This window comes from Penicillium odoratum (assembly GCF_028828045.1).
Source record: "Penicillium odoratum strain IBT 22623 chromosome Unknown utg000001l_segment0_segment0, whole genome shotgun sequence".
Classification (NCBI taxonomy): Eukaryota; Fungi; Ascomycota; class Eurotiomycetes; order Eurotiales; family Aspergillaceae; genus Penicillium; species Penicillium odoratum.
In genome coordinates this window covers 1,315,609-1,329,045 of record NW_026643143.1, presented here as the reverse complement: position 1 = coordinate 1,329,045, position 13,437 = coordinate 1,315,609, and the positions used below count along the sequence as shown (strand labels likewise).

Sequence of the window (13,437 nt, the reverse complement as noted above, 5' to 3'; positions counted from 1 at the left end):
GTTATAATACTCGCATAGAATCAAAAAACCGATTTTCCGCGGCGATTTGGGTCAGACTTTCAATCTAGCTATTCGATCGGGCATCACGATAGCTTTGAGAAACCCAGATATCGACCAAACTCCTGATTCTACTCACAATTTAAACAACAACAGCCTAATCCACATTCTTCTTGAAAGAGTCGCTGACCTTTGCAACGAAAGCCTCAATGTCCTCCAGGAATTATTCTACTTGTTCTAAGCAGGCAAAATGACCTCCCTGGATACTTCGATTAGCGATCTCATCGGAGCTCTTACAGACTCAAAAACAACTCACTTTACCATGGCTCTAGTAGAAAACCATGTTGGGATAAATCTCTTGAGTCCAAGCTTGAGGGAACACCACGACGTCATATGGAAACCATGAGTATCCTAGAGGCTTCTCCTTGGAAACTGGGAAAGGAGTATTTGAGAGGTACCTCATTGCGGCTGTTGCGTGGTACAAATTTGCAGAGAAAGTGCCAGTAAACCAATATAAGGTGACTGTGCCCAAAATGTGATCCAGTGAAAAGGGTTTCCGCGGGTCTGTCCATTCCATCAATTTTTCGCCAATCCTGTATGACTGTCAGAGAGACCGCAAGTAAGGATTTTGAGAAATAATTACCAAGCTAGCAGAGCAAGTGGGCTAGATGAGATGGCCAAACCAGCCGTCGAGGGACGAGTTCCGTGCTCTAGAGCATATGCCATCCCGGTTGAACGCCATTCTTCCGTCCGCTTGAGGTGATGTTTTTCTTCGGGAGTAAGGGAGTCAGAGGAGGGGGCTGCTTGACCTGGATCCAGCACAAGCATGTTAACTATGTTTCGTTAGCCACTGTCCAAATAAAGATTTCTGATCGACGGGTTTGTTGAGTATCGGTATACATACGGTGGAAAGCTTTGCAGTTCTCGTACTCAGCAGACATGATACGCGCAAGTAAACTTCCGAGATCACCCCCTTGGGCAATATAACCGCCACCAAATCCAAGGTCAATCATCAGTTGATTCATGATGCGTGCGGATCGTTCCAAAGTCATATCCGTATTTGGGGTACGAGTACCTGATAGGCCGTAATCGGGCAACGATGGCACAATAATATGATAAGGCAAAGTTTTAGGAGTGTACTTGTCGGCTAGTAAATCCATCATTGGCAGAAAGTCGGTAAACGAGGATGGAAAGCCGTGCATGCAGATGATGGGAATGGCATCATCTTTAGCTGAAAAGAGCGCAGCAAAATGAATATCGATCTCGCCAACCTCAAAATCTTGAACAGCAATTTTGAAATTGGGGAACTTGTTAACATATTCCTCATGAATGCGCCAATTGAAACTCGTGAGCCATGTTTCTTTCGCCTTGATTAACCACTCACGAGAAACCACGACTGGGGGTTGTTTTGTTGATTCCACCAAGTCGCCGGGCCAATCTTCGATAGCTTCAGAAGATTTCTGAATTCAACTACCTTTTTTTCCGGGATATGCAATCCGCAAGGCCGAAGTTTGGCTAGACTTTTGGGAGGAACGTTGAATTTAACAGCCATGGTGAGAATGGTCTTGGACTGAAGTGGGTATTCGTGAGATATCGTAGAATAAAGTTAGATAGCAGAACGAGAGATTGTTTTCATTTAATCAGGATAATCGAGCTAATTCATATCTGTTCACGCCTCGAAAGAAGTACCAATATTCGTCCTCCGAGACCATGGACAACTACCCTTACTTTATTTAACGGCGGACTAGGAGTGGGCGGAACTAGCGGCGGACGAACAGGATCCAATCAGGCGTTCCATTGGCAGCAACCTTGAGACGTAGGCGGTGCGGGGCCAAATCTGACTCAAGTTCGTCCACTGAGTTTCCGGTCGAACCGCTCTCTGCGTCTTCCATGTTCTTCTTACCTTGTCTATGGTGGGGGGAGGCATTTCGCAATTATACCGTTTTATTCATTTGACTTCTATTTTCCTTTTCTGCTGATATTTCGCTCACTGGGCGTAGCAGACATAATGTCTTCCTCTCGGTCAGCATTGTATCCGCAATGTTTAGCCAATGATCGTGATATAGAAGATGATATGCCTGAGTCGAAACGAAGAAAATAAGGAAAGGGACCCATAGCTGTTGGGAATGCAGACAGCGAAAAACGAAGTGTATTTTCGCCCAACCTATGGACCATAAATGTGTTTGCTGTCATCGACGTGGTGTGAAATGTGTTGGCCAAGAATACCCAGAGGAAATCACGGCGCCTCTGGACCTGAGCCTTCAAGTTAGCGACCGTATGGCGCGGGTGGAAAATTTACTTGAAGACATTCTCAAGAGACACTCTATGGGAAGAAGTACCACCGCTCACGAGGAAAATTATCAGACAGCAGTCACTCCGGGCGTGAACTCTGGCCCTACACAAAATGAGGCCTCGTTTAAATCTCCGAAAACGCATTCCTTCGAAGCAACGGAGCCCCTACAGAAACCCGAAACGGCGGGCTTCGAGACTCGATGGTGGCGTTGAGGCCCCAAATCCCGGATCATTTCAACAATTTTCATTTGAACCTGGCAAGCACGAGAAACTTTCTCAAACCCTGTACGCATCCTTGCCATCGGCAGATGATATCAGGACAATAGTTGAGACATGTGGCAACACCTCTTCTTTGTTCTACCAGATGCAAATTATACCTTACAGCGAGCTGGACAGGACAAAATCTCTCAAGAGCATGTTTGCAAGGCCAAGTCCCAGTGCGCGTCCTGTTCTAATAGCGAGAAATATGCTTCATGTCGCGACAGCCTTGCAACATCTTCATCTTGATTTCAATAAAAATGCGCGACAGTTATTGGAGCCCCCTAGGGAGATGATGAGGAGATTATCAGCGATTGCTACAAATATAGTTACAACAAATGATGACCTCATGTACTGCATTGAAGGGGTGGACAGCCTGTTAGTAGAAAGTTGGTTTCAGACCAATGGCGGAAATCTGCGAAAAGGGTTGGTCACTACTCGGAGAGCTTTGACTATTGCGCAATTGATGGGCTTCCATCAACCAGGAAGAGCAAAATGCAAAGTCGTTGATCCGAAAACGAAAGCTTATCCAGAGTTCATCTGGCACAGAATCACTGCTCTTGAGCGATATCTCTGTCTAATGCTGGGGTTTTCTGAATCAACAAACGATAAAAGTATGGTTTCTGAGGAAATACTCCTTAATGATACGCCAATGGGACGTCTTGACCGTATACATTCCGTGGTGACTTCTCGAATACTGCAGCGTAATCAATCGAACGCAAGTCCTATTAATCTCTCCTCGGTGCAGGAGCTTAACGAAGAGCTGCAAAAAGCTTCAAAAAGCTTTCCAGATAAGTGGTGGCTCATCCCCAACTTAGCCACCGTTGCAGGCCAACCAGAGGCGCTGTTCTGGGATATGCGCCGACTCTTTCACCACTTGTTTCATTATAACCTCCTTATACAACTTCATTTGCCGTATATGCTCAGCTCTACAGCTGCTGAAAAGCGATACGGTCCTTCACAGATTATCTGTGTCAATTCTGCACGCGAAATACTCTCACGCTTCATCATGTTCCATAGCTTCAACCGCATTGCCTTCAGCTGTCGCTCTATCGACTTTTTTGGTTTGATGGCAGCTATCACTTTACTCATTGTACACATCGATGGACACCAACATGAGTCACCTTGTATCAATACTCTGCACTGGCAACAGAGCCTTACAATGCCAACCAATAACCTATTCGCGCACTAAAGACCGAGCGACCGCGCGGTAATAGAAAATATCCTAGATATTATGGACGAAGTCAGCCGAGTGGAGAAAGAGACTATGACTGTTCAGATATCCAGCATTTTGCGGCGTTTGATGACCATCGAGGCTACAGCTATCATTATCATTACCTCTGGCCAAATGTCAGTCATTACCTTCAGCCGCGCGCTATACTGCTTCCAGATCTTTGTGTATATTAAATACATCAAAATCATCTTAAATTGCCTGTCATGAAAGAGAGGGCAGTCGTTGTTCCGCATCCTATTGTCTAGAATTGGCCTCTATTATGAGCTTATCTAGCATATGCTTATCACCTATGAGGTTGCATTAGGCTGCATGTGAGACATGACCGTAAGCTAAAATTCTTCCATATTGTTGATGCAGCTCAGCATAGCTAATGTCAATCACCGACGAGTGGGTCTCATGTGATAAGTCAGCCAACAGATAGAATGTCCGGGTCAAGGCATTTCAAACTGCACTCAAAGTCTCCTTGAAACCAGTGCGCAAGACCATTCACTCTCATATTGAACGCCTTTTCCCGCCAGAACGCAAGAAATTTTCAAAACTCATCGAAAATCAGGGCCAGATGGCTCCCATTTCAAATTACGAAAATGTCGAGCTCAAGACAATTGATGGCACTACTCTTAGAGGATGGCTGTATGTAGCAAGTAGACGAGGGCCAACCATCATCATGACTCCCGGCGTGAGTATTTCAAGGAAATCTTAAATTGAAGTCATACTAAACTGAAGTAGTTCAACTGTGTGAAGGAAATGCTCTTGCCTGAAGTTGCAGAGAAATTCCAGTCACTCGGATATACGGCACTCATTACCATCCGCGGAGTATCGGCGACAGCGACGGTCTTCCTCGAAATCAAATCGACCCTCTCAAGCAAATATAAGACCTCGCCGATATTGTGACCTATGTAACCATGTAATCACGCTCCCCAGTGTCGATCCGCGTCTCATATCACTCTGGGGCATGTCATTCGGGGGAACTATTAGTGCATGCGCCGCTGCCGTTGATCGTCGAGTGAAAGTACTGGTCATGGTCTGCCCCATTTTGAGCTTCTTCAAGCCGGAAAAGCGTGAAAGGGCATTTGCACAATTGATCAAAGACCTGCAATCCCAGCTGCGTGGTAATGAAGCCTTCACCCTTCCGCCATTCAACAGTAGGGGCGAGAATCCAATTGGAATGGCCGGCTCGGGTGGTCCGGGCGGAGTTGAAGCTTATGGATTCATGAATGCCGTTATCGATCGGGGTGCGCCAAATTTCCGAAACCGCATCACCCTCCAGAGTTATTATAAGTTAGCCATGTGGCAGCCTAGAAAGTTACTAAAATTGGTTGATGTCACCCCTGTCATGATGGTTACGCCGGAGCTCGATGCCATGTCACCTCCGTATGAGCAGATTGAAGCTTTTGAAAAGTTTCAGCAACCAAAGAGATTCTTCTTGGCGAAAGGAAAAGGGCATTTGACAGTGCTAAGTGGGGAAGGTTCAGATGAGATCCTGGATTCTCAAATTGATTTCATCAAGTCCGCATTAGAGGGAACCCTGAAAACCACTAGCTAAGACAGATACATAAATATTGAGTCTCAAACTCTTGCAAGAATCAGTGCAGTATAAACTTTCGTGGCTTTTGCGCGGACATACAGCTCCAGTATTAGTTGATCTTAGTTTATTGTCTTATTCAAGATTCATTAGAAAAAGGAATAGCGCTCTTCATGTTCAATTGCCTAGTTCTCAAATCCCTGTAAGCATAGCTCTCTCCGATATGCTGCGTTCTAGTTTCTTTCGACTTCAATAGGATGGTAATGTCTCTAACTAAGATATCTCAGCGACAGTTTCAGCTGATCGCAACTCGTATTCCAGAAATGTACTATCGAAACTAAAAGGAGTGTCAAGTTTTCAAAGTTATAATTTCTAATAATGCACTAAATAGTTAGAAGTAACCATAATATGTCCAAATCGAACTACCTCATGCAGTTGGCACACTGCTTATTTTTCGCTGCTTATATTGCTTACTTTCGCGGCCCCATAGTAAGTTGCTTAGCTTATAATACTGCTGACCTTGCATGACGCCGTCTCAGGAACATTACAGCGCATCACTCTTGGAGTGATTCGTAAGAATCATCAATTTCTGGCCATTCATGCTATTAGTAATTTGTGGTCGTTCCTATCGGCAGTGACTTATTTTGTCTCACTTTTGATCGCGTGATGCTTCGGAGACTTTTACCATGCGCACGGTCACACTGGCTTAAAGCAGCCAGAGTCAATAACCCTATTCGACTGCACCCGCACGTGAATGCATCGTGTGGAGCCTTATTACTGACCGGCAGAAAGATAAAAGACTGATACTTTGTAAGCGGGCGGTGTCTAAGATGGTCTATAATTAGGCATGACGGTCTATTTCCGCCTCAGAATTCGGCTTTACAGCTCTCGCCGCTTTAAGCCTGCGTAGGTAACACAACACAGAAACAGGCCCGCTGCCCGACTCTCGGCGACAATTCGACGATGACCTTGCAGCTATTTGCAGCTATTAGAGTGACTGGACGTCGTGATTAGAAATGATTACACTTCTTTGTCAAACTAAGCAACCTCATCCAAGGTGGGAAACAGATAGGTATTTGTTGTGACTAACGCGTCTCTTACTCCCTCTGTCAATCCACGCAACTACTTTTCTCAAAGTCGAGTTCTTCGAGTCTCGTCATGGCTCCTACTATAGTCCTCATCACCGGTGCCAACCGTGGCATTGGCAAAGGTATCTTGGAATTGTACCTTAAGAAGCCCGATCACACCGTCATCGCTGCGAACCGTGACCCAAGCCACGTAAGCTCTCTAACACTGGCTGATTTGCCTAAGGCTGAGGGCACTACGTTGCACGTCATCAAGATCGATGCCCTCTCGCCTACTGATCCCGCGGCGGGTGTGGAGACTCTAACCACTAAAGGAATCACCCATATCGACATCCTGATCGCTAACGCCGGTATTGCTCTTTCTTGGTCCAAAGTCACTGAGGTCAAGGTTGCCGACATCCAGAAGCATATCGATGTCAATATTTATGGCTTTATCTATCTCTATCAGGCTTTCCGATCCCTCCTTAAGGATGCCCAGGCTCCCAAGTGGGTAACTATCGGCTCTAGCTCTGCTTTCTTGACGGTAAGTCTCATCAATTCTTAGTCTTACCTATTATCATTGCTAATTTTATTTATAGTAAGTGGAATGTTTATATTGGTCTATTTCGCCTTGGAGGATGGCTCTTTATACCTGGGCTAGAACACGTGTGTTAACCATTCATAGGAACTTCGTTCGCATGCAAAATGCTGCCTATGCTCCCACGAAAGCTGTCCAGCACTGGTATACTAAGGCAATCTCCGTTGAAGACACTTGGTTGAACGCCTTCCCTATTGATCCTGGGTAAGTTACTATACCTTACCCTTAAATTATTCCTATAGGTTAGGCTAATCATGACGCCATGAAATAGCTGGGTTCAGACTGATCTCGGTAACCGAGGTGCTAAAGCTTTCAGCTTCGAGAAAGCTGCTGTGACCGTCGAAGATAGTGCCGCTGGCCTTATCAAGGTCATTGATGCGTCTACCTTGGAGACTCATAGTGGCAAGCTGTTTAAGTTTGATGGCGATGAGGAGCCTTGGTAGACAAAATATAGGTTTTGAACTGTGATTCCCATTACCCTGTTCGGTACTCGACCCTTACGAGACGCACAAAAAGGAACAGGGTACTTTCCTTTCTATCCTTTGTCACTGTGAAAGGACTTCAATGGGATTATTCTTTTTGACTTTGTACACAGCTGCTACAAAGAAATCTGATTTTCGATAGAGCTATCCTAATCACTCGTGGTTTATCAAGCCATTTGGATACTTTGGGCGCTGAATACGTATTAATAAACCTATCATTGTTTTGATTTTCCCGAGTCAGTATGGCCTTTTTTAAATGTCGTATTCTCAGAAGCTTGTCCATAAACTTCAGCTTTAATAATGAAATGTTATGTATTGTATGCACTCCAAGGCACAACCTTAGAGGTGAATTCTGTCCGGGGACGAAACTTTAGCAGATAGCTCGCCTCGTGTGTTATTCTGAGGGATCCCATTGCGCAAACATCTAAGCAAAGCAAAATCTCAAATAAAAAAATTGTATTCTAGACTTTATTTAGTATTTCAGCCTGGACTTTGAGATTAATTCACAGGATAATGGCTTCTTTAAGCACCGGCCCGGCAAAGTCTACCATCAGAAGCGATCTTCCAGTGCTCACTTCCCACAGAAGCTGGTCCGTAGAGCACGAAATTTTGATCGTACTTCTTTTTAATCTCCAGCAACCGAGGGTAATTTCGCCAAAATAGTCTGCTTTCTAGGTTGGATTGTCGAAGGTCGCTTCATTGAGGTAGGTCCCACCATCCGGTATGATAGATCTTAAAAGATCTTGATTGTGGTTCATCTGTGCCTGGTGTTCGAATCAAATGTCGAGTGGAAAAGTTGGTGTCACGTAAACGTCTATATTGGCCAAGTATAAAGCATCACGCTAAGCGGGAAGGACAGCATTCGATGCGGGGGTGTTGCCTACTCGAGCATGTGTGACGTTGGCAGCAATGCCGTTGATACGGTATCCTGGCAGTGCGGTGATATTGCGGTAGGCAGCAATCAAGCCAGAAATATTATCACGCACAGTATCTCGGGCGATCAGTCTTCCACCGATCGTTGAGTTTGTCAGATAGTCTCCGTAAGGAAGATCTGGAGTGTAGTAGGCAAAGTGATCATAGTAAGTTGGCTGCTCGTTTGTCTCGTATGTATAGGTAAGGCCCAGTTCCTCCAACTCCCGGATCAATGGATCAAATTGCGCTGCGATCGCAGATTCTGGTTGATCGGGTAAAATCGCAGAGTAAAGTGTGAAAAGATCACTAGTGATGCCGAAGTAATTGCTGATTCCAGGGAGATCATCCCAAACGAGGAGCCGTTTGTGCCATGCTTCCACAGCCGCCCAGTATGTGCCATTGTCACCATTATTTTGGAAAGTGAGAGATGCACCGGCAACGATACCGTCTGGATGGGCTTTGGTGGTTTGTGATATAACAACAGTATATGTACCACCACCCCCTCCATTTAACGCCCAATATAGATCCTCATTCTCGGTAGGACTGGCAAGGAGATAACTCCCATCGGGAGTCACGACTTCAAATTCCAGGGTGTTATCTGAAGCGAGACCATAAACACCTTCTAGGGCACCATGGCCTCCGCTTTGAACGTATCCACCGACAAGTCCAACGGTCGGACATAATCCACCTGTGAGCCGAAGTCCATTATTGGCGGCTTCCTGGTATACTTCGAACGCTTGGACGCCCGCTCTGAGTTTTACCGCCGATCCGTTGTAACCGGGACTTGAATAATTGAAGAAGCTGATGTCTTTCAAGTTATGGGTCCAAAGGGCTAAGGATCCCGCACCGGTAGATCGACCAAGGAAGTCGTGCCCGGTATTCTTCACTTGGACACGATTATTATGATCCTTAGCAAATTTCAATCCTGCTTGCACATCTTCAACCGAGCTGACATTTATCGCATACGATGCTATGTTTCCCAGTATACAGGAGGCATTGTGCGATGTAAACGGACTGCAGGAGTTGTTCAACCAGTATGGCGACATAACATTGGTAGGGTCAACAAAACTATGGTAATTAGTCAGATCAGAGAGATCACTTCACATAGTACACATATATATTAGACTTACTAGGATGGTGGATTGTTCCAGTTCAATTTCAATGCAACACATTCGCCCTTGTCATAGGTGGTACCATAACTTACATCTGCAAGTGGCCTTCCAGCAATTAAATTCCCTTCAATTGATAGGTTGAGCTGCTGCCACTGCTGAAGGCTAGGCCATTGCCGATCTCCAGGAAAATAGTGACATCCAGGAGCTTGAGGAGCTGCTAGTACCCTTGGCAGAAGTACCATCAGGTATAAAACGCCAAGAGCATAGTTCGCAAAATTTTCATATTTGCCACGAGGATGATGATTTTTTGAGCCTCTAACTATCACAAAGCGTTCAGTCCTTATATATAATTCCAATCATTCTATTAGCCCCCACAAAGCTGTCAATCCTTTGCAATGATCCTCCTATGCCTCGGGTCATACACAGCTATAATACCAAGAGTGGAAGGACTTCATTGGACTGCATAGCTATGGATTACTGTGGATGTCGTATTCCTGTGCAAGTTGCCCTCTAATTTTGTGCTCAGCATCCATGAATAATTTCGCTCTTGGCGTCTTTGCACTTATGAAACCATTCGTTGCCCAGATACGCCATTCTGCGGCTTATGGAACAGCCCCATTAGGTGCTTATGCAGTCAGCACCACCTCGCATAATTTAGCACGATTACTTGCATATTACCAAGGGACAGTACCATTATAGGCCAAGGATGCTTCATTTGTCATTTTGTTATAATTTGTAAGCAATGTATTATTGTCATCTGTCATATCATTCTTGTCGCAAACATAATTGGTGTGCTATATTATTAAGGCAAGAGTGCTAAGTTCCTCTCGCTTGAATTTAGCGTTCTCACACCGGAGCTATTTAATCATATCGTCTTCTTTAGAGACAGCCCTGAGAGAGGCTGACGCGGGCTTAGATCGGGCTTAAGGACTTATTAACAGGATTGGGGAGGGGTAGGTAGCCCTATTACTGTACTTATATCTTATATCTCTTTATAGCGCGAAATTTAGAGGGGGGCTGAGGGGATAGAGGCCGCGTAAAGTCGGTGATCTAAGGGCCAACGGGAAGCCAGGTCGAAGTCGTAGCCTCCATCGCAGGCGACGACGAGGTGTGAAATTAAGGTCGCTGAATACAATCAGCTCTCACTTATAGTGACCCCTCCCAGAAAAGCAAAGGTTCTTAACCAAATAGCCCCCACAAGTAGGTCAAAACAAGCGAAGTATTACCGTAACTGTTGAATTACCATAATTGGACGTACCATAAGCGAGAGTTGACTGCATAGGAAGGTAATCAGAATATGTATGTTTGAGGTAGACTGGGCCTTTTGAAGGAGCGCAGCGACGGATTAAAAAGGTACCCCAAATTCAGAGTAGTTGTAGTTAGTGGGCATCGAGGTAGGAATACAACAGGTTTTTATTTGGACTGTAGAATTCATTTACGGACAGACTAATTGATGGCCTACGCGAGGAAAAGGAATGATACTTCTAAACCTCATTATTTCAGTCTATCAGTCTATCGGTCAGTCTATGAGCTACACTCAATATGACTCTAGTCCCCATCCCAAGTCATCGCCCATGTTATCGCTGACGATCCATCAGCGGCATGACATTGCCCGTATACGGACATTTGTGTGCTTTGGCATTGACGTCCGCGCCTCCCTTGAGCGGCAATGTGAAGTGCGCCAATCCATCCCTTATCACTTCTTGCAGATGTAATCAGTTCCAGTACCGTATCGTCTTTGTGAGAATGTGGTAGCTGGAGACATTGGCCGTCTGGGCGAATATCGGAATCGGATGTTCTGCGTTGGAATGGCGGGCTATGGCTATTTTCGGATTGAGAAAGCGACCTCATGTGGTTGCTTGATGCGCTGTTGGAGAGCGCCGTGTGTGAAGTGGGACTGGAGGAGTCACTGTGAGGGAAATTCGCGTGTGCTAAGCTTGGCTGAAGGGGTAATGAATCGGATGGAAAGGAGAGGTCGGCGTTGATATGATCCCATAACGGGTGAATCGCGTCGAGATCGAGGTGCTCTATGGGCCCTGGCCTTGTGCTAGTGATCTGGATTTCGTTTGGAGACAGAGTTCCTGTCCGTCTGGGGACTGCATTCGGGAACGCCGGCAAGGAGTTGATCGGGATTTCCACGTTGTTGACTGTTGAAATCGACTGATGTGATTGAGACGCCTCTAGAGCAACATTGTGCGCCGCCCACCGCTTCTTCTCTGTCAACGAAACTCTGATTAGCGGTATGATCGACACAGCTTGGCACTTGCTGGATACTGGATGCTCACCGCGAAACTTGCGTTGAGCTAGGCGATTCTGGTCGCGTCGCCGCTTAGCCGAGTCGCTCATTAATTGCACATTGGCATCCATGGTTCCTCGAATAAGTGTGATGGATCAACAATGAGAACGATGTGAGTGTCTTCGATGTGGAAATTTAATTGCCCCGATCTCGACCGTGTTGACGGAATGGCTGAGCGCCGGCAGACAATGGCCTCCGCACCCTTTTTCAAAGAGGGTCCTCATTCGTCCAACTCAATAGTTGGTATTGCGAATATGGACTTCCCTCTCCGGAAGAAGGATAACATGTCCGAATAGGCCGAGAGAGGGGGATGCATTAGTACGAAACATCGATTCGTGGGTCTGATAGGTTCGGTCCGTGGCGTAAGCCGCGGAAGGACCCACACCTCAGCCTACTACACAAATTCCAGCATCAGGAGATATCCCATGTGCTCCAAATAGTAATGAGACTGTCAGGGTGTCAATTCACCATTTCGGTGTTATCAATATCACTCGGGACGGCATTATATTCAAATACTCTCCTCAGATGCAGCGCGATATGACAGACGCTTCACAGCCAAGAGTTCAAGACCCCGTTGGAACCAGCATACAGGATACTCATGTGCGAACCGGAGATAATATGTCTTGCTCTGAGTTACGCCCAGCGGAGACAAATTTTTAGCAGCACGAACCCCTTTCACACTTTGATAGCCAAGTTTCTAATGCTGCCCCTCTTTTTTCAACGGAGCAGACTAGTAGTTCCATTCCTGATGCCACTGACCAACGGGCCAATACATTTCCATCAACTGCTGGGGATAACCACAGCGCCGAGCAGAACGCCGATATCGCCTTTTTTGACTCGCTCATGAGAGAAATCGGAATAGATGAGAACGATAGCATCGATTGGCTGGCTTGGCTAAATGTTCCTTGACGTCAAACAATCATCAGTCCTATACCATCTGGAAGCACTCTACAAGGTTTGGCCCTCTAATTCTACGATTATATTCTTTCCAATTTGCCATCGTTTTGTAAGCTCCGCCTTTTGTTTCTCCGGCATAAAAAGCTCGCCCGGCCCTTTCGACCTCTTGACTCCTTCATCCCCTCTCTTGTTGTAATGTAGACTTCAGTCAAGGATTTTAGAAGCTATAGGGTGGGATTAGGTTTATTGTTGGAAAAATTAGCATGAGTTGCTTCGTTACGAGAAGGTCTCTACCTACTGAAATGAGTGACAAGGCGTATACCTCTCTATAGTATAACTTACAATGCCTAATTTATTGCTGTATCCTCGTATCTCTCTAGAGTTGCCGGAGTGAGCTGTTTGAGGCATATAGAGTTATCATCGTGCTACCGCTTATTCTGATATTCACGAATGGAATAAAGTGACGTAGCACATGTAATTATTTTATCAAGTTTCTTTTTAAAATCCTTAGCAGCATCTTCTCTCGAATAGCCGAGCATTAAGAAAATAATAACATCAGACAAAGCCTCCAGTATAACATCATTGGGCCGCAATCCTCTATCTGAATTCGGGTATCTGCACACAGCCTCTGGTGGAGTGATTTTCGAATGCACTGCAGATATGATGCAAATCCCCTTCCAGCCGCGCACCTCAGTCGCTCTGCTCGCTAGTCACCTGTTGTTGCTTCTTGGCGCGCTTCTTTTCCAACTGCCCTGCTCCGGTGGTCATCATGC

The 13,437-nt window shown here is 45.7% G+C and overlaps 7 protein-coding genes across 7 annotated transcripts; 3 read left to right on the top strand and 4 right to left on the bottom strand.

Annotated features, from left to right (window-relative positions):
• Nucleotides 1–325: 325 nt before the first annotated feature.
• On the bottom strand, nucleotides 326–1,549 carry N7520_000485 (alpha/beta-hydrolase; the record flags this gene model as incomplete). The annotated part of the gene is made up of 4 exons (XM_057134420.1): nucleotides 326–590; nucleotides 641–830; nucleotides 902–1,304; nucleotides 1,382–1,549. 4 exons carry the CDS (start codon nucleotides 1,547–1,549, stop codon nucleotides 326–328), a joined length of 1,026 nt encoding a protein of 341 aa, XP_057000356.1.
• Nucleotides 1,550–2,163: 614 nt separating this feature from the next.
• On the top strand, nucleotides 2,164–3,739 carry N7520_000484 (fungal specific transcription factor domain-containing protein; the record flags this gene model as incomplete). Its single annotated transcript, XM_057134419.1, has 2 exons — nucleotides 2,164–2,411; nucleotides 2,461–3,739. The coding sequence occupies 2 exons, from the start codon at nucleotides 2,164–2,166 to the stop codon at nucleotides 3,737–3,739; spliced, it is 1,527 nt and encodes a 508-aa protein (XP_057000355.1).
• Nucleotides 3,740–4,340: 601 nt separating this feature from the next.
• Nucleotides 4,341–5,324, top strand: fma-AT (acetyltransferase fmaC; the record flags this gene model as incomplete). The annotated part of the gene is made up of 2 exons (XM_057134418.1): nucleotides 4,341–4,411; nucleotides 4,703–5,324. 2 exons carry the CDS (start codon nucleotides 4,341–4,343, stop codon nucleotides 5,322–5,324), a joined length of 693 nt encoding a protein of 230 aa, XP_057000354.1.
• Nucleotides 5,325–6,461: 1,137 nt separating this feature from the next.
• N7520_000482 (uncharacterized protein) lies at nucleotides 6,462–7,408 on the top strand (the record flags this gene model as incomplete). Its single annotated transcript, XM_057134417.1, is given in 4 exon segments — nucleotides 6,462–6,911; nucleotides 6,971–7,035; nucleotides 7,053–7,169; nucleotides 7,237–7,408. 4 exon segments carry the CDS (start codon nucleotides 6,462–6,464, stop codon nucleotides 7,406–7,408), a joined length of 804 nt encoding a protein of 267 aa, XP_057000353.1.
• A 561-nt stretch (nucleotides 7,409–7,969) lies between these two features.
• N7520_000481 (FAD binding domain-containing protein) lies at nucleotides 7,970–8,205 on the bottom strand (the record flags this gene model as incomplete). Its single annotated transcript, XM_057134416.1, has 2 exons — nucleotides 7,970–8,118; nucleotides 8,163–8,205. The coding sequence occupies 2 exons, from the start codon at nucleotides 8,203–8,205 to the stop codon at nucleotides 7,970–7,972; spliced, it is 192 nt and encodes a 63-aa protein (XP_057000352.1).
• Nucleotides 8,206–8,289: 84 nt separating this feature from the next.
• N7520_000480 (FAD-binding oxidoreductase) lies at nucleotides 8,290–9,713 on the bottom strand (the record flags this gene model as incomplete). The annotated part of the gene is made up of 2 exons (XM_057134415.1): nucleotides 8,290–9,427; nucleotides 9,490–9,713. 2 exons carry the CDS (start codon nucleotides 9,711–9,713, stop codon nucleotides 8,290–8,292), a joined length of 1,362 nt encoding a protein of 453 aa, XP_057000351.1.
• Nucleotides 9,714–11,019: 1,306 nt separating this feature from the next.
• N7520_000479 (bZIP transcription factor) lies at nucleotides 11,020–11,838 on the bottom strand (the record flags this gene model as incomplete). The annotated part of the gene is made up of 1 exon (XM_057134414.1): nucleotides 11,020–11,838. The coding sequence occupies one exon, from the start codon at nucleotides 11,836–11,838 to the stop codon at nucleotides 11,020–11,022; it is 819 nt and encodes a 272-aa protein (XP_057000350.1).
• Between the last annotated feature and the right edge of the window lie 1,599 nt (nucleotides 11,839–13,437).